The sequence below is a fragment of the Nomascus leucogenys genome, chromosome 22a, assembly GCF_006542625.1.
Source record: "Nomascus leucogenys isolate Asia chromosome 22a, Asia_NLE_v1, whole genome shotgun sequence".
Classification (NCBI taxonomy): domain Eukaryota; kingdom Metazoa; phylum Chordata; class Mammalia; order Primates; family Hylobatidae; genus Nomascus; species Nomascus leucogenys.
The window spans coordinates 97,367,936-97,388,749 of NC_044402.1; the positions used below are offsets into that span (position 1 = coordinate 97,367,936).

General features: G+C 38.2%; 1 protein-coding gene across 3 annotated transcripts in view; it reads right to left on the bottom strand.

Moving 5' to 3' along the window:
- Positions 1 to 20,814, bottom strand: part of ANKRD44 (ankyrin repeat domain 44) — a 330,782-nt gene that overhangs the window by 87,570 nt on the left and 222,398 nt on the right. For all 3 annotated transcript variants that reach the window (XM_030802956.1, XM_030802955.1, XM_003253880.4), the window contains exons 13-16: positions 18,797 to 18,865; positions 15,471 to 15,611; positions 13,747 to 13,827; positions 10,766 to 10,877 (exon numbers count right to left, since the gene is read on the bottom strand). In XM_030802956.1, the coding sequence (XP_030658816.1) occupies positions 10,766 to 10,877; positions 13,747 to 13,827; positions 15,471 to 15,611; positions 18,797 to 18,865 (403 nt within the window). The remainder of the gene's footprint in view (positions 1 to 10,765; positions 10,878 to 13,746; positions 13,828 to 15,470; positions 15,612 to 18,796; positions 18,866 to 20,814) is intronic.

Genomic DNA, 20,814 nt, shown 5'->3' on the forward strand with positions numbered 1-20,814 from the left:
TCTGGCTCTAGGTCCTGCACCCTGCACCGCTCAGTCAGACTGCTTTTCAGCTAGGGTGAGAGGGAACGTCTCTTTCTTCAAAGAGCACACAGTCTGGTGGCAGAGGCAGAATATTTTAAGCTAAAAATTTTGTTTCCAGCTAGGTTTTCATGGCAGGTCTTCATTATAGTTGAGGGCTAATCAACTTCATTTACCAAGATATCCATTTTTTTTTCTAAAGAGATTGTTTTCTAGTTACATATATTTTTAAATTAAACTTCTTTTCGAGATAATTGTAGATTCACATGTAATTATAAGAAATAATATAGAGAGATCCCATGTACCTTTTACCCTGTTTCCCCCAATGGTGGCATCTTATGAAACTACAGTACAGTATCACCACCAGGATATGGATACAGACACAAAATACTGATATCTCAATAAAGTCAAGATACAGAATATTTCCATCACCATATAGATAATTCAGGTTGTCTTTTTACAGACACACCCATTTACCTTCCCTAAACCTAACCCCTAGTTAATCCCTAATGGCAACCACTAATCTGTTTTCCATTCTATAATTTCATCATTTCAATAGTTATATAAATGGAATCATACAGTATATAACCTTTTAGATTTTTTTTCAGTTAACATAATTTCCTTTTATTATTCCCTGGAGATTCATCCAGGTTGTTGCATGTATCAATAATTTGTTTCTTTTTATGGCTGAAAAGTATTCCTTGGTATGGATGTACCAGTTTACCCACTGAAAGATATGTGAGTTGTTTCCAGATTTTAGCTATTACAAATAAAGCTCCTATGAACATTTATGTACAGATTTTGTGTGAACATAAGCTTTCATTTCTCTGAAATAAAAATGCTCAGGAGTAAAACTGTTGGGTCACATAGGAATTGCATTAAATCGTTTTTAAAGAAACTGTCAATCTGCTCTGCAGAATAGCTTCCCCTTTTTATATTGCCACTTGCAATGCATGAGTGACCCACTTTGTCTCCATCATCACCAGCTCTTGGTGTTGTCACTGTTTTTATTTTAGTCATTTTAATATGCATATAGTGACCTCATTGTGGTTTTTATTTACATTTTCCTAATGACGAATGATATTGAACATCTTTTCATGTGCTTATTTGTCATCCATATGTCCCCTTCAGTGAAATATCTGTTAATATATTCTGCCTTTTTTTTTGGGGGGGGGACAGAGTCGCTCTCTGTCTCCCAGGCTGGAGTGTAGGAGTGTGATCTTGGCTCACTGCAACCTCCACCTCTCGGGTTCAAGTGATTCTCATACCTCAGCCTCTCAAGTAGCTGGAATTACAAGTATGTGCCACCAGCCCGACTAATTTTTGTTTTTTTAGCAGAGACAGCGTTTTACTATGTTGGCCAGGGTGGTCTCGAACTGCCGGCCTCAAGTGATCTGCCCATCTTGCCCTCCCAAAGTGCTGGGATTACAGGTGTGAGCCATCTCGCCCAGCCATATTTGGCTCATTTCTTAATGGGAGTATTTGTGTTATTTTTTAAAAATCTGTTGAGTTTTGAGAATTCTTTATATATTCTAGACACATATCTTGTCAGATATGTGACTTGCAAATATTTTCTCGCAATTTAATGTTTGTCTTTTCAAACTGGTGACAGGGTCTTTCACAGAGCAAAAGTTTTAAATGTTAATGAAGTCCAATTTAGCAATCTTTTTTTTTAAAAAATTGCTGTCAAGAACTCTGTGCTTAGTCCTAAATCCCAAGGATTTTTTTTGTTTTACCTTTAAATCTATGATCCATTTTGAGTTAATTTTTGTATAATGTGTGAGACTTAAGATGTTTTTTTTTATCTGCCTAAGGATGTCCAGTGGCTCCAGCATCATTTCTTAAAAATTTGACCTTCTTGCCAGGACAATCGGGCAGGAGAAAGAAATAAAGGGTATTAAATTAGGAAAAGAGGAAGTCAAATTGTCCCTGTTTGCAGATGACATGATTGTATATTTAGAAAACCCCATCGGCTCAGCCCAAAATCTCCTTAAGCTGATAAGCAACTTCAGCAAAGTCTCAGGATACAAAATCAATGTGCAAAATTCACAAGCATTCTTATATACCAATAACAGACAAACAGAGAGCCAAATCATGAGTGAACTCCCATTCACAATTGCTTCAAAGAGAATAAAATACCTAGGAATCCAACTTACAAGGGATGTGAAGGACATCTTCAAGGAGAACTACAAACCACTGCTCAAGGAAATAAAAGAGGACACAAACAAATGGAAGAGCATTCCATGCTCATGGATAGGAAGAATCAATATCGTGAAAATGGCCATACTGCCCAAGGTAATTTATAGATTCAATGCCATCCCCATCAAGCTACCAATGACTTTCTTCACAAAATTGGAAAAAACTCTTTATCAAGTTGAGGAAGTTCCCCTCTATCTAATTTTTCTAGGAGAGTTTTGTTTTTTTGTTGTTGTTGCTTGTTTGTTTTATTGTCTTAAGTGTTCAATGTTGTCAAAAGTGTTTTCTGCATTGGTTGACAAAAATCTGATTTTTCTTCTTTAGCCTATTAATAGTGAATTACACTGACTGATTTTCAAATATTGAAACAGACTTGCATCCCTGTAATAAATTCCATTAGTCATGGTATATAATTCTCTGTATGTATCACTGAATTCTATTTGGTAATTTGTAAAGATTTTTGCATTCATGTTCATGAAAGACATTGCGCTGGCTCTTGCTCTCTCTCTCTCTCTCTCTCTCTCTCTCTCTCTGTGTGTGTGTGTGTGTGTCTCTTTGGTACTTAATATCAAGGTATTACCTTCATAAATGAATTGGAAAGTATTCTCTTGTATTCTATTTTCCAGAAAAGATTGTGTAGAATTATGTTAATTCTTTAAGTATTTGGTAGAATTCTCCAGTGAAATCATCCATGCCTGGACATTTCTTTAGGGGAAGTTTTAAAATTTAATTTTCTGAATAGTTAAAGGGCTATTCAAATGATCTACTTCATACGGGTAAATGGTGGTAGTTTGTGTTTTTCAATGAATGAGTCTATTTTATAAAGTTGTCAAATTAATCTATGTAGAGTTATTCATAATATTCCTTTATCCTTTTAATATCTGCAAGGTATATGGGGACATCCCCTATTTCATTCCTGATATTGGTAATTTATGTTTTCTCTCTCTTTTTCTTAGCTACAGGTTTGTCAATGTTACTGATTTTTCGAAGAATCAGATTTTTGTTTCATTGAATTTCTTCACTGGTTTTCAATTTCATTTATTTCTGCCTCCATCTTTATATCAATTTTCTGCTTATTTTGAGTTTAATTTGCTCTCTCCAGATTCTTGAAGTAGAAGCTTAGATTACTGACTTGAGACTTTCCTCTTTTCTGATGTAACCATTTCGTGCTAAAAATTTCTTTCTCAGCATAATTTAGCTGAGTCCCCAAATTTCACTTTGTTGTACTTTCATTTTCATTCAGTCCAAGATATTTTTTGAATTTCTCTTGAGGCTTTCCTTTTAACTCATGAATTATTTACAAGTCTGGTTTTAATTTCCTAGTGTTGGAGATTTTCCTGGTATCTTTCTGTTATTGATTTCTAGTTTTATTCCATTATGGCTAAAAAACACGCTCTATATGATTTCAATTCTTTTATGTTTTTTGAATTTTGTTTTACGGTTCAAGATATTGTTTATCTTGCTGAATGTTCATGGGCACTTGAACTAAATATGTATTCTCATGTTGCTGGGTAGGGTGTTCTTATTGTTGATCAGATCCTCTTGGTTGATTATGTTATTGAGTTTTTCTATATACTTGACAATATTCAGTCTCATTGTTCTACCAATTGTTGAGAGAGAGGTGCTAAAGTCTCCCACTGTAATTGTGTATTTCTGTTTATCTTTTCAATTCTAACAGCTTTTGCTTCACATATATCGTAGCTCTGTTGTTTGGGGCATACACATTTAGGACAATCTCCTTGAGTGGGGTTCCAACCCTTACTAGGCTGCCTTCCTGACTTCCCTCCTGCAGCCTCAGTGCCTTCCTGCTCTGCTCAGGCTTGCCTAGTGGGTTTGTGACTGACAGGGAGGGAGGGAGGGAGGGATGGAGGGAGGAAAGCAGGAAGGAAGGAAGGAAGGAAGGAAGGAAGGAAGGAAGGAAGGAAGGAAGGAAGGAAGGAAGGAAGGAAGGGGAAGAAAGGAGGAGGGAGGGTAGGGGGAGGAAAGGAGGATGGGCCAGATTAACTTATTTTTTTGGTTGACTTTTAAACTGCCTTCTCTTTAAAACAAAAAATCTTCCTTTTTCTGACATCACTGAGTCCTTAGAAGTTTCCACATCAGAAGCAGTAATTCCTATTTCTTGAAGCTCTTAGTGCTCCCCATCCATCTGGAACAAATTACAGATAAATGTGTGCACATATGTGTATGTGTGTGTATGTGATGTCTTTATACCAGTTTGACATTTTAGTATAGGTTTTTATTGAAGAAGAAAACATAGAGGACCAATTGCAATAAAATGAGCTGGTATTGGAAAGTAATCAAATCTAAAGAAAAGTCCAGGCCACAGAAAGGGAAATTTTCGTTTCTTTTCTCACCTGCCATCTTCTATGAAATACCTTCCTAACAAACAGGACAGTTGCTGTATACTTAAAAATTAGCATTGATGTTTTATCACTAAATAAAGCTTAGTCACTCATAATGTATTTCACTTGTTCAACAACTTTTGGCACCTGATAAGTGCCTGACAGTATCAGAACCTAATGCCTTATAAGTTGATATTTAAATTCGCAAATGTTTAAAGGATAATAGTTTATTTTTCCTTAGAGCTCAGCAATAATTTTTTCCTGAAACAATGACTAAGTTTGTAGCTATTTACTGAACCAGTGAGTCACGGATATAATCAAATAATACATTTATTCTCTTTTTCCCTATACTAGGTCCGATCTCCTTTATGAGGTTACTTCTTTTCCTGACACTTTATGCAAAATCTCCAACAAATAATAAAGAGTTCTCTAGGCACTTTAAAACATAACTTCATGTCAGCAATCAATACATCTGTTCCAGTGTGACAATCATAGACTCCTAACATTGTTTAACTTATTAAAACTCTTTCCCACCTTCTTCTAAAGACTGAAGTGGGTAACGAGACATGGCTGACTTCTCTGTTCCCCAGCCTAGGGCTTCTCCTCCTCCTCATCTGCCTCTGCCTCCTCCAGGTCTAAAGGGGATAGGGAAAGGAAGACACATTAGGAGCAGGGACAATGGTCTGACTGGCACCTTTCTGGCAGTGATGTCTTCTGACCTGGTCAGATGTTTACAATTGTCCCTCCCTTAGATGCTGAATTAGGTTCTCCACCATCACTGGGGCGTCTCACCTGCAGTTCCCTCTGCCTGGGTGAATGGACCTTCCTGCTGGTAACTTATATTCCCCTCTCCACACTAGGAATCCTGGGTCTCCTGACTCTTCCAGGCAGCCCTCTTGAGTGGCATCAAGGAGAACCCCAGGCTAGCTCTGGCCCTTGGCTCACATTTGGGCATTGGGAAATATATACTTTGACCCATCATTGCTGAGAGTGGAGTGATTTCCCAAACATAGGCTTCTTCTTATTTAGGTGCCTGGCCAGCAAGTTCTGGTCAGAGCCACTTCAGATTTATCATATACCAGTCTGGCATGCTCCCTAAATTGTGTGGGACACAAATAAGATATCTAAGCAATCTCCCTGAAGCTTCCCTCCCTTAAGGTTGGGGTCAAGAGAAGGCATTCTATCTCCTCCACTATGAGGGGTGGTAGAATTCACAGTAGAGCTAGCTCCAAAGAAGCCTTCTCTCTAATCTCTAACTTCTTGTTCTTTCCAACTGTGACTTTAGAAATGGGGAAGGGGGCCATGGGTTGAAGCACCAGTATCTCACTTTGAAATGTGGAGGTAATGGCCCCAGTGTCCTAGGCCCTCAGCTGAAGGCAAAACTGAAATGTTCTATTTTAACACATCCTGTTGAATTGTTCTTTCATCAGCTGCCAAATTCATTCATGGTAAAGCCCCCAAAATTTTTTCTGCCACATTACAACAAAAATGGAACATCTTATCATAAAACATTGTCTATTCTACTGTTTTGAATATAGATTTACATCCAAATTCTAACTCAAAATTTGTGAACTTATATTCATATCTGAGAGGATGCCAGTGGTATCAAAATATCCATGCTCACCCCCACCCTCCCCCTTAATGAGAGTTCCTCATAGGATTTTTTATGTTTCTCTCCAACTGAATTAAATAGAAGAAAACACAAGACCAGCATTGTTGAGGTTTCCAGAGAACACGGCCCCTTGGCAGGCTGCCTGCTGGGAGGTCAGGCACAACCCAAGTCCTTCTTTTAGCAGGACCTCTGGGGAGAGAAAACAGTCATCACAGACTTGTTTGGGGCTGGGGTTCAAATTTACAGATTTTTCATTTTCTTGTCCTTAGAAACTCAGTAGTTTTCCTTTTTTTAACTGCTTTTCTCCACCTGCTTTCTTAGTCTTGAGAGGCTTAATGAGACATTGCCAATGTAAGTCCCTATTATTTTTCTAAGAGATGGGGTCTTTTTCTGTCACCCAGGCTGGACTGCAGTGGTGCAATCATAGGTCACTGAAACCTCAAACTCCTGGGCTCAAGCAATGTTCATGCCTCCTGAGTAACTAGGACTACAGGTGCACATCACATCACCATACCTGGCTAATTTTAAAAATATTTTTGTAGAGACAAGGTCTTGCTATGTTGCCCAGGTTGGTCTTGAATTCCTGGACTCAAGCAATCCTCCCACCTCAGCCTCCCAAAGTGGTAGGATTATAAGCTGTGAGCCACTGCACCTGGCCATAAGTCTATCTTATGCAGACACATATATTTATTCAGAGCCAGGTGGTAATGGTTTTCTAAAGTCCTGTCATAAACACAAGAAACAACCTAAAACATTGAGTCATTTATTTGAAAGCAGCATAATTTTAGTGTTGAGTTGCCCAAGACACAGTTGCTTTCAGTCTTTCTTTGGAGAATCCCAGAAGCTCCTAGAATACATAAGTAGGGGCGTTTGTCACCCCTACTTATTCTCACAGTTGAAGTTCAAGTTCATTCCTATCATTGAACAGGGGAGAAGATTCAGAGAAGCAGCCAAATTCCAAGTGATTTGAAAAAATCTCAGCCGGAATGTAATCAGAGGCTTAGAGTTTTCAATCGCTCTAAGTTTTGTAGACAATTTACATAATTACATTGGCACACACATTTTTCCATTTCAATAAAAAAGTCTCAAAGATCTTTATGTTCATGGACAAATCTTTAATATTGTAAAAAATCTATAATAAACCAATATAAACTCAAAAATTCCAAATAGGGGCCTGATTCCTTGATTTTTCTTTTCAGAGCCAGTAAGAATACATTTCAGATAGAGGAAAAGGGAGGCCTGGAACTTTCCTTTGCCAATTCCCTTCCTCCACTCAAACATACATTATACTCAGACACAAGAAGCTTTATTAGCCAAGTCTCCCCCACTTTGCTTTGATATTTTGAGCTCAACTGAATATGACTGATCACAGCTCTCTGTACATGTTTGTGGGCAGATTTTTGCTTGCACACATAGTACAAACGTCTTTGATCAAGACCAGCTGAGAACACTGACCTAAGTAGGTAGACTTGGCAGACTTCTCAACCTTGGCTATTTCTATCAAGGCTAAGGGGTTCATACTACTTTTTAGAAGACTTTTTTTCCTCATGGAACTAATTAAATATAAGTCCGTATAACAGAAGTAAAGCTAAAACAACTATAATAATTTCTGTTTCTTTTTGATTAGAACAAAATGGACTGAACACAAAGTAGTTTATAAATTCTATGCTTACGATCACAGACAAGAGCCACAAACCATGAATGCCAAAGTAAACGCAGACCAAGCTGAGTGTCAGAGTCAAAGAAAATATACATCAAATTTAATGATACACATTTAATGATATGTATAATCACAGTAATTACTTGAGTAGATGGGAGGAGGCGCCAAAGACACATTTCATCAGCCTCACAAATCAGCTGGTCTAGATGGCCCCCTATCTTCTTTGATCCTACTCCAGCGCCCAGACGACAAAGTCCCTGGACTGGTAGTGAAGGCCAGAGGACCACACATACTCATTTACTCTCTCCAGTCCCTCCACAGGCCAGAAGCATAGGCTGGGATGGTGGAGTCAAAAAAAGATCTCCTTGCACAATTCCTGCTCAGAGGTTCAAATAATCTATGAAGAGCTACCAGATGTGTGTCTCTTCATCAACATAACTCTAGCACAAAGTACAGAGTCAGGGACAATTTGTTAAAAGGATGACCCCTGCGAAGACGGCTGTTTGTGTTGGGAGATGAGGAAGAAAATTGGCATGGCAATGTGAAAGTCTTAGAAATTTACCTTCTAGTGCATATAAGTTAATTGGTTTGTTTTCCTAACATCTAGTACCCAAGGAAATTGGAGTTTTAAAGACTGTTAAGATATTGGGTTCCTACAGAAAGAGGGAAAATATATGAGAAAAAGCATCCCCCTCAAAACCCCACTTCTTCATTTAATACTTGTTTCGGGGTTTTTTAAAAAACTTTTAGGTTCACAGGTATATGTGCAGGTTTGCTATATAGGTAAATTTGTGTCATGGGGGTTTGCTGTACAGAACATTTTGCCACCCAGGTACTAAGCCTCTTAACAAACAGTTATTTTTTCTTATTCTCTCCCTCCTCCCATCCTCCACCCTTAAGTAGGCCCCACTGTCTGTTGATCCCCTCTTTGTGTCCATGTGTTCTCATCATTTAGCTCCCACTTATAAGTGAGAACATGCAGTATTTGGTTTCTTGCTCCCGTATTTGTTTGCTAAAGATTATGTCCTCCAGCTGTATCCATGTTCCTACAAAGGACATGATCTAGTTCTTTTTTATGGCTGCATAGTATTCCATGGTATATATATACTATACTGTCTTTATCCAGTCTACTGTTGATGGGAATTTAGGTTGATTCCATGTCTTTGCTATTGTAAATAATGCTGCAATGAATATACATATGCATGTATCTTTACGGTTAGAATGACTTACATTCCTTTGGGTATACACCCAGTGGTGGGATTGCTGGGTTGAATGGTAGTTTTGCTTTTAGGTCTTTGAGGAATTTCCACAGTGCCTTCCACAATGGCTAAACTAATTTACACTCCCACCAACAGTGTATAAACATTCCCTTTTCTCCACAACCTGGCCAGCATCTCTTATTTTTTGACTTTTTATTAATAGCCATTCTGACCGGTATGAGATGGTACCTCATTATGATTTTGATTTGCATTTCTCTAATGATCACTGATGCTGAGCTTTTTTTCATATGCTTATGGCCACACATATGTTTTCTTTTGAAATTGACTTAACACTTGTATCAAAGACAGGCCCTATTCCCTCTCCCCTCCTTTCAGAACCCTTTCCTCCTGTCTTATCTCCTGTTCTAATCCATCCACAGTTAGGTGAGCCAGCAGTGGGGATAAGATACCTGCAAAGGCCTGATTTGTGGTTCCACTCCTAGGGGAAAGTCCAGGATTGTTTTCAGGGTTGTGTTTTGTTTTGATTGGGAGGGGGTGGAGCATAAGAATGTTTTTAGCCTACTTAGGATCTTTGCTTTGTACGAACTACACCCCAGAGGAATTTTGGGATGCATTCCAACATAGGAATACATAAAACTTTCTGTCCAACTAAAATCATTCAGGAAAATGAGAGGAGAACTTTCATCCTGTGTTACAAATGACTAACTGAGGTTTCTTTCCTGAAAGCAAACAATAGTAACACTTCTACCAATTATATTGATAATCCGGTCTGTTCGACTGACAGTGTAAATTAAGATCAATTAACACCTCTTCCTAACTATTTTTCAATGTTTTATAATTGTCACGAATAGTCATCTCTTTGTAAATTACACAGGGCCAATGTTGATCTAATCAAAGGGGGGTAATTTCATTATCAGACAAAATTTGTGAAACCTTCTTATGGACAGAAAAACCTCTTACTTGAATAACAGAAATAATGGTACCAAAATGGTCTTCCTGAAAAAATGAAGATATTGCATGCAATATGTTATTTCTACACAAAGAAGGTGTTAGGATAATTATCCTGAGTTTCTAGACTATGAAGGATTAAAGATAACTCACAAAAGTACTATAGAACAGCACACATTATTAAGACTATAATAACAAACTGTATAATAAAAGTTTGTTTTATCATGACAATTATGACATGGTTTTCATAGAGAAAACCAATTAAAGACAGCTGTGTCTTAAGTAGATTTTGGAAGGCAGGCTCATAATACGTAGTGACAGTAGAAAGCCTTCACTCTGCCACTGATTCACACACACACACACACACACACGCATGCACATTTTGTGAGGAGCATTTCTTATATGGGATCTAAACACAAAGCCATATTTGCTAATAGGTCTATACCAACTTCCATGGCAATGCTGGTGTTAGGAGGCAGAAATGGTACTGCCTTATATCAATGGCTACCATGCTTTTGTGCTGTGCTTAAAAGCCTTGGGTGGTGGTGGGGCTCTAACCTGCAATGGAAGGCAGCATGGTGCGGTAGAAAAAAACACTTTTTGAAATCAGAATTCATGAAATCCTGATTCATAGACCCACTTTTTACGCAAACCAGAGCTACAACTCTGGAAAAAACAGTTAATGCCTCTGTGATTTGGTGTGTGTGTGTGTGTGTGTGTGTGTGTGTGTGTGTGTGTGTGTTAGAGAAAACAAAACAAAACAACTCACCAATTCCAGACACTGCCTGTGCCCATAGGCGGCAGCATAATGTATGCTATTGTAACCTTCCTTGTCCCGGATTGATGGATTTGCATCATTTTGAAGCAGAAACTCTAGGCATCTGTAAGTATAAAGATGAAGTGCTATTTTAGAAAACATCTCTGGACTGAAAAAGATAATTTATGTAAATCCTACTATTTGAACGTTCCATGAAGTACTTTATGAGTTTGTTTCTTTAAAAATCCTACAGCAATGGAGTTTTATGTGTTGAAAATTGTGTGTGTGTGTGTGTGTGTGTGTGTGTGTGTGTTTTCTGTAGCTATCTTTATTTGAGCTTAATATAGCCACTCTAGAATTCAGGAAAAGCTTTAGGAAAAAGAGGGTAATTATGATTTTTTTCTCCTCATCTTCAGGTAAGAACATTTGTTATCAAGATTACTGAATAGCAAGTTTTGGAGCTCCATGTTCAACAAAGTCTCAATAAAGAAGTGGTCAGTATCAGGGCAAGTAACAGGGCAAACTCAAGAGGGAGGGGTTTACTCTTAACCTCACCATAAAATCAAAGGTTAGAAAATGAAAGTTAAAAAGAGTAAGAAAAAAATAAGAACAGCCTGAACAATAAAAAGATTAAAGGAATGGGTAAGCACTTTTAAAGAACAAAGAATTAACTTCATAACCACATATGCATAAAGAGGCTTAAATTTCACCATTAGGAATATAGACCTGAAAAAAAAATGTTTAAAGCCTTTTCAGGCTGAGGTGTAATTTTTCTGAAAAAGCCACGGTCTTTGGAATGCTTAGAGGAAGGAGCACGGCTCCACCTTCACTGAAGAGCCCAAAACTCTAGTTCACAAGTACCCAGGGAACTCTAGTTCATAAGTGCCCTGTTCATAAGTACCCTGTTCTGCTCAGGGCCTACTGCAAACGCTCCAGTCCTGCTGGGAAAGAGGGAATCACTAGTCAGGAAACGCTGCTTCATAGCATCAGCATTATCCCTGTGACAGCGGGACAAACATGTCCTTTACAAGACCAAGCTGATTCAATTTCATACTCAAATTAAAATGTTAAGATTCTAAATATCAACCCACACATTAAATAAGACCTTCCAATAAAAAATTTCTATAGTTTACCCAAAAACTTTTAAATGGCATTTACCTATCTTTTGGTATAAGGCAAAACGAAAAAAGTCAATTACACATAGGGAAATTAAAACAGACACTTCAATTTCTAGAAAAACTGATGAAAGCCATACATTTTTAAAAAACCAAATACCCACATGTCAATAATAAATCAAACTATTCTTAGAGTTTTGTTATTATTCTCTCTTCAGTCATTTGCACCTTATAAGGAAGGAAGTTCTTTTTTATTTTGGTAATTAAATGCCCATGGAAAGGATCCCAGGTATGACTCACTGTAAATTGAATTTGACTCTTTAAATGAAATCACTCAATAGGAACAACATGCTAGTGAACACACAATTCCCAATTTCTGAATGGATTATATCCTAAAAATCAGTTGATAAATTGAATTTGTAATATAGCCAAACTATATATACTAACAACAGCATTATTATAATAAAAGTAATGTAGAATTTGGATATTCTCCACATTGTTTGTAAGGAAAACATGAATTCCGTGTTTTCACTGGGAATGCCTATTTTTTTTCTCTTCCCAGGGCCTAGTAATTTTGGCAATTAAGATGCAAAGCCAACAGATGCACATGAGGTCAGAGGCGTATCTGCATACAGGGAGTGGCCTCCCTTTGCATAGAAGAACTCTCAGGCAGCTGGTTCCCCCTGCTCCCTACCTTTCTTGTCCCCTCCCTCTCCATCAGCTTGTCTGGCTGAGGGCAAGCTTGCAGTTCACTGTAAAAGGAAGCATTTGCTGTGGTGGCTTAAGATGCTACAGTCTTTTAATATTGTTATTTTAAATTTGGGGGTATTAAAGCAAAACTCTGGTCATTCTACTTTATTCACTGCTGGATTTCCTGTCCCCATCCCAATTACCATCAAAGTTAGGTCCCACAAGCTGCATTGGAGCCACACTCTCTAACTACCTTTCCACAACAGTCTGGGCATGGGAGGAGCACAGTGTAGGGTGGGAAAACCCTGGAGTAGACACAGGCATTCAGGCCACAGAAAACCTGGCTCCTCTAACAATGGAAGAATAAATAAGTTAAGAACGATGTGCCTGCAGACTCATAGAGCACCATATCCACTGGATTCCACAGGGGTGAGGCACAAGGTGTGAGTACCAATTCGTTTGTTTGTTCATTTACTCAACAGTTATTGAACACTGACTATGTGCTAGGCACTGCACTGAGCACTGTAAGCTTCTCACTGTGACCTGTGGTGCAGAAAGGACTCTCAGAGGACGAAGCTGTAGAGGTTCCCGTGCACCTACAGACCTGAGTGATGGCAGGCACTCCCACCCCTGCCACAGCAAAGAGCTACGTCTCTGTTAGAAGCCAGGGAGAGGCAGGTGGGATGAGGGGCCCAGGAGCAGCCTTTTGCAGGAGCAAGAGGCTCTTCCTAAATTGATGCGCATGTGGGCTGGGGGTGAGGGGAAAGCACAAATGGTTATTTCACACCAAAGTATTAAGACCTTTTAAAATAGAATCTGCTAAATAGATGTCCCCAGGTCATAGGAGCAGAGCCTAAGGCTCTGAGAGGAGGCTTCGTTTGTCTTCCTTGGTACATGATGCATCGCAGTCAGAAATGATATTTAAGACACCAGGTCCTAAAAACTGCTGACCAATCACAATGGTGGCTGAAGCAAAGCTTACAATTTTAGAAAGTTCCCTGTGTGAAAATAGCAGAATTGAAGGCTGTATTCAAAGAATAGTTTCTTCCCCATTAAAGGCAAGCCCATATCACTTCCTCAAGATCCCAAGTGAAGCCCCAAAATAGCAAGGCAGTCAACGTGGCAACTCAGAGAAGCAGAAGAAGCGTCAGAAATGGCACCTTGTTCTTAAGCTGAGAAGAAACTTACAGTGTGGCTTCCTTTTCCTTCAGCTCCCTGGCTCTTTCAAGTTCTTCTGAATTTTCATGGGCATTTCCTAAGATAGTCTTACTTCTCAGCATAAAGGATAGAAAAAAAATTGCAATTAATTTTTTAAATGGCAAAGCTGTTAATGGTTTTGGTGCAATTTATATCTCAATGATTTTTACCCCAACCCAAAAGAAGTAAGCACCACTGATTTTCACTGAAGATATACATGGTTCTCTCCAAAGCCCTCCAGTAAATCTATTCTCTCCCAAGGATCCAACTGAGAATATGATTTCTTAAAACTTCCACTTAAGTATCAGCAATTAAGGTAACAATCAAGTTGCCCACCCTTCTGTAAACATCCTAAACTTCCCAAGTAAAGAAGTGAGTTAGCTAAAACTTCTCTGACTCCTACCACATTCCCTGCTGCCTGCTTGCCAGCTCAGCATCTCATTTGTCCAGAAATGGGGTCCTATTCACCCTTCATCTGCCAGAACAATTCTTCATCACCCAGAATTCCTTTTCCAGCTCTTAATGGATGAAGTATATTGTTTCCCCACCCTTTTCACCACCCCCAATCTATTCCAAGTGAATCGCCTGGAGCTTGGCACATAGTAGATGCTCAATAAATGTTTGTTAAGCAATGTCTGTTTATAACCTGCATGCCTAAGGGATCAGAATGCTACATCTGATATTATTATTTCAATTTATTATATAACTATGAAGCGGAAACAAGCAGTATTTTTCAAACTATGGATCATAAGCCATTACTGAATTGTGAAATCGACTTAGTGGGGTATAGTCCGCAAGATTTTTTATCTAATGAAACAGAGAATATGTCAGAATGCATCACACATGGTAAAAGTAAATATGATTTTATGAAAACTTTATTTCCACTTTACATACTATATAAACTATATATATGTGAATGTGCATATGGGGTCATGACTGTAAGATGTTACTTCTCACTGTGGGTCACCATTTAAAAGCCATTGCTCTACAAGAGAAGCAATTACCACTGACCCAGAATCAATTCCACAGCACAAGGCAGCAAATAATTCAATAGTTCTTCAAATAAGGTCACCAAAAAGTATTGCTATGAAGGAAGCCCTTCCTTAAGCTTCTAACAACAATTTCATCAACTGTGGGCATCTCCCTCACCTTTTTCCCTTTAACTAGTTCACTTATTTCTGTTTTCTACTCCTACCCACCTAGAATCCAAACATGCCCTGAGCAACCAACTTCCTCTCCTCTAGCTCCTGAAAGAGCATTCATACCCAGATTTGGAGCAATGGTGCCTAGTTTACATGTACTAATGCTGAATTTAAAGGCTGTTGGGATTATGCATGGGTGGGTGTTTTTGACATATGACATATATATTAGCAAATGTAAGTTTTATAGCAAATGAAGCATTTAAGTGGTGATGATGAAAACTATGGCATATGTCAAAATAAATTACAACAGATTTTGAATGAACCATAAACCTGAGCTTGACAGCTCTACTTGGGATTCACCCAAAGAACAGAGAAGTAATTGTGCAGTGACATGTAATAATCAAACATAAATTGACCAGAACAGGAAAGCCCAGGTTTGGAATGAAGCAAATCTAACTCTTCTGGGTTAGTCTAACTCTTTTTCCATGAGGCAGTATGAAGAAAACTTAGCAATCCTTCCCCACCACTCCCCAACCCTGTTCCCAGAGGAAGCATGAGCAAGGCTGTTTTTACTTTCTATCCATGTCTGACGCAGCGGCATAATGCAAAGCTGTGCGTCCCCAGTCATCTGTTTCATTAACGTTGGCCCCTGTGGTCACTAATGTCTCAATGCAGTGGAAATGACAATTCGCAGCTGCATAGTGCAAAGGGGTCCTGAAAAACAAACAGCAATTTATTACTTCATTCAGTCTGGAAAACAGGCCCGTTGTTGGCACTAGCACTGGCAGCAGTATGCCTAGGGCGTGGAAAGCTCTTGGACTCTCACAGTGTGTGGAGGCCAAAGTCATGCCTTCCTTCAACTATACAAGTTAGGTATCCCTTATCTGAAATGCTTGGAACTAGAAGTGTTTTGGATGGTTGAGCATCTTTTATTCAAAAATCCAAAATTCAAAATGTTCCAATGTGCATTTCCTTCGAACATTATGTCAGTGTCCCAAACGTTTCAGATTTTGGAGCATTTCAGAGTTTGGATTTTCAGATGAGGGGTGCTTAACCTGTATAAACTGGAAGTGAGGCTACAAAGACAGTGGCTTCAAACAAGGCCATCTACCATGGATCTGTCCTTTCTTTTCCTTCCTAGAGCCTATCCTAGTTCAGGTCTATGTTATTGCTTTTTTGGATCATTGCAAGCCCATCCTATTGGCTTCCTTAGCTCTAACCAAGTGTCCATAATTTCTAGTTAATGTAAATGAAGAATTTTTTTAAGGTGCAATACCCACATATAACAATCATGTTCTAAAACCTTTGGTTCTCTCTACTAACCAAAGACTTGATTCCTCAGCCTAGAATTGAAGACTTTCCAAAACTCGTCCCAATCTCCTTTGACGGGGTATCTCTCTCCCCTAGATGTACCCATTAGGACAACCAAACTGGATGACTTGAGGCTTTCTGGATCATGTCCATACTTCCCCCCACCTTTGTCCAGGTTGGTTTACCCCCAGGAGTGCCCATTCACGAATCACTTCCACCCATCAAAACCCCACTCATCATCTTGTCCCAGGGGCTAGTTCTCTTTAGTTTGTCTGAGATGGCTTAGCTACTCTCTGGGTCTCTCTTGAGTTCTCATCACATATTGCCTTGATTTTAGCACTGGTGTATTGTCTCATCCTCCCCACTGAACTGCAAGCTCCTTGAGGGTAGGGATGTTGGTTAATGGGAAGAACAATGCAGAATCCAAATCCGAATCAGAAGCCCTGGGTTCTGGCATTGGCAGATGTGCAAGCTGGCGAAAATCACATCCCCTCTCTGGGTCTTGACTTCTTCACCCTTACTTCAATAAGAACTTTTGAGCTACTGTGCCCTACCTAAGGTCCTTCTAGGTCTAAAATTCTGTGTATATGTGTAAATCATTTAGTTTCTCTCTCGTTAGTTGATTTTTCTCCTCTTTAGTTCAAAAAAAAGAAATTTTAAATATTTTATCTATTGGATTGCATATGTTTTAATTAGACTGAAAATTATCAGGTAACAACCTCATGACAGAGCCCAAAGATAAAGGCTCTAAGGTCCTTCTAGGTCTAAAATTCTGTGTACACGTATAAATCACTTAGTTTCTTTGGGCTCAGCTTTCTCATCTATTACAAGGGGTAACAGAATCCCCACATACCTCATAGAGTTAGTGTCAGAAAACACAAGCACCTTGTAAAGGGCAAGACTACAGAAATCTAAAGTAATTTGCTGTACATTACTTATTTTTAGCTCTCAGTTGTTCAGCAGTTTTTCTGGTATGACCAGCCGATAGTCAAAGAATAATAAACAGATGATCAGTTTTCAAGTATAATTATTTCATATTTTATAGTCAACTTATGGGCTCTCTCACTAGTTGATTTTTCTCCTCTTTAGTTCAAAAGAAAGAAATTTTAAATATTTTACATTTTGGAATGCATATGTTTTAATTAGACTGAAAATTACTACGTAAGAACCTCACGACGGGGCCCAAAGATAGAGAGAAAATGATACCCAGTTCTTGTCCTGAGGAGGCTCACAGTCAGGTGGGGATGTCAGAGACATGTGAACCAGAGCAACTCCATCTTGAATAAGGGCTGGGTAAAACGAGGCTGAGACCTACTGGGCTGCATTCCCCGATGCTTAGGCATTCTAAGTCATAACATAAGACAAGAGGTCAGCACAAGATACAGGTCATGAAGACCTTGCTGATGAAACAGGTTGCAGTAAAAAAGCCAGTCAAAACCCACCAAAACCAAGAAGGCAACAGGAGTGACCTCTGGTCATCTTCACTGCTACACTCCCACCAGCCCCATGACAGTTTACAAATGCCATGGCAACATCAGGAAGTTACCCTATACGGTCTAAAAAGGGGAGGCATGAATAATGCACCCCTTGTTTAGCATATAATCAAGAAATAGCTATAAAAATGGGCCACCAGCAGCCCTTGGAGCTACTCTGTCTATGGAGTAGCCATTCTTTTACTTCTTTACTTTCTTAATAAACTTGCTTTCACTTTACTCTACGGACTCGCCCTGAATTCTTTCTTGCGCAAGATCCAAGAACCCTCTCTTGGGGTCTGGATGGGGACCCCTTTCCCGTAACAGGGAGAGAGACAAGGAGTCAGAGTCCATAAGAACAATGTGAGGTACTCTGCAGTCATGAAGGATTAGGGTGCTAGGGGAGCAGAGAAGAGGGGCATGCCATCGGTGCACAGGAGGTGTCACTGACTTGAATCTGAAAGGGCAGGTAGGAGTTGCCTTAGACAAGTTGGTAAGAGGAGAAATTTGCGGCAACCCCAGAGAAGGAGGGTACATGTAGAAAGGAAAGGTAAAGAGATACAATGGGAAAAAAAATTATATATATACATGAAAAATATATATCCATGTACCAGCTAGCATCACGCCATCATTTACTTACATAAAGGACCATTAAGGTAAGAAGAGTTCTATGACCCATTGGTGGTGTGTGTGCACTTAATGTTTTAAACGTGTACTTAATGTTTTAAACATGTCTGAAAATTCATCCCAAGATGAAATGTTCAATACATATAATAAAATATTCTGGATCTTATGACTAGGACTTATGTGTTCCACTCTGCTAGAAACAGAATTTTCCAAACTATATCCATGTAGGAGTTTTGTTTTGTCTTTTAACTGAAAAAAAAAGGGAGACAATTGGCACATCTAAACAGCAGCTGTGAGTGGAGATGCTTTCTTTGTGGCTTGTTATTTGCTTTGTTGGCAATCTCTATGAGAAGGGACTTCCTTCCGAGGAGGATGGAATCCCCCCAGATAACTTCCCAGTTTACCATTTCAACATAACTTGATTACTACATAGACCACTCCCAGTTCCTCTTATTTAAGCATTTGAAGCACAACTCTCTGATTACATACCTCCCACACTTGTCCTTTTTATGGAAATCTGCTCCGCTGCTCTGCAAGAGTTTTATACATTCCACATTACTAGAAAGACAGGGAAAACATCATTAAGATGGAAGAGATCAATTACTGGCCTATCTTCAGCAAGAGCTATTTTCTGCAGAGTACAGGACCAGATGAAAAGATAGTTCCTGGTCTAAATTCTGCTAATAAAAACCGAACATATGACAGTAATGACATATTGTAAGGATCTAAAGTTCCTATGATTCCTTTTTCAAAGCTAATAAATCAATAGATTAAAGAGCTTGGTGGAACATTTTTAATTCCATGACTAAGAAATTTAATGATTATTACATGATTAAACCCTCCAGTGATGGTTTCATCATTTATCCTAAAATTCTTTTTCAAAACCATCAAGAGTTTATGAAACAACCACTTAAACCTATAATAATTTCATGTCACCTTTAAACAATGAGCCAGAGTGGATGGGCGTTACCTTCTATCACAGCAGAATGAATTCACCATGATAACCACTTTCAACCCAGATACTCCTTAATAGAAAATAAAACAACTATATTTCCCTGTCTTTGTAATTTATGCAAATAAATGTGCAGAACCAAGGCTGAAAATGATGTCATGGAGCACAGTGATCTTCCATAGCTTCTTTATCATTTGCAGAAGCAATAAATCATATTTAGTAGAGAGAAAAGGACCCATCAAAGTGATTTTTCCTATTAAAGGGCATGTAGCTAAACAGTAATTCTAATAGGAATTTCAGACATGAATCTGGAATTGTATGTTGTCACTTTCTGTACAGGTCTGATATTTTTTAAATGTGAGCATAAAAAAGAGACAATTGTCCATCATTGTTCTAAACTTAGGATGCTAGAAGTGGCCTGGAATTACTACTATAATTTAAATAAGAAAAATGATCTCAATGATAAACCTGAGCAGGGCTCTCCTCACCCCACACCCACCCTTTACAGCCACCTTCTCAGAGAAATAGCTCTTTCAATCATAACATATAAGAACTTTTTAAAATAAGTATGTGTTGGTGTAGCATGCCAGCTGATATAAAGCACCTGTCTCTTACTGAATGATGCCAAAGGATCAAGGGCAGTGGCAGATCCAACTTTTGTGGCTCATGAAGCTCATACAATTTGGGGGCTGAGGTAGGGGGAAGGGGTCTTTTTAAAAAATAATACAAAATTATGAATAAAAATATAGTTAAAGAAAAAAAAAAAAAAAAAAAAAAAAAAAAAAAAAAAAAAAAAAAAAAAAAAAAAAAAAAAAAAAAAAAAAAAAAAAAAAAAAAAAAAAAAAAAAAAAAAAAAAAAAAAAAAAATAAAAAAAAATAAAAATAAAAAATAAAAAATAATACAAAATTATGAATACAAATCTAGTTATAAGAATTCAGAAGGGACTCATGTAAATAAGGAGCCCTAAAGTGTCACCATTTATCCACCTCTGATAAATAGGAAATGCCTTTGGTAATATACAAATGACAAATGGAGAAGCATTGCTGTTCCTTAAGGACCAGGAAACTGATTAAGAACCAACATCTTCCCCAAACAAGGTCATCCAAGAGATGCCATGTTTTGTCAATGTGTGGTCACATATATCAATGACAAATTGATCAGAGCTTCAATCTTACCACTGGTAGGTGAAAAGAAAGTAGCTGATGAAAAATTCTCTTTACAACTTTAAAAAAAGGTAAGGATTAAATCACTTCTTGCCTGTCTTTTGGGTTTTCTTGACCTATGTTCACATTTAATCATTAAAAGACTAAAAATTAGATTTGGAACAAGGACAAAAATGTCTATAAAGGAACATAAATTAATTCAATCTTGGATTCTCTTGATTATCATCCACATAACAGCAACAAAAGAGGAAAAACCTAGGAACAAAATTCAAATTATTTTCTTTTAGTGTATGAGGTAACAGATATGTATTCTATGGCCTGAAAATCTATAATTTAAAAAAAGAAAAGAAAGAAAAGAGAAAGAAGAAAACAAAAGAAGAACTATTTGCTA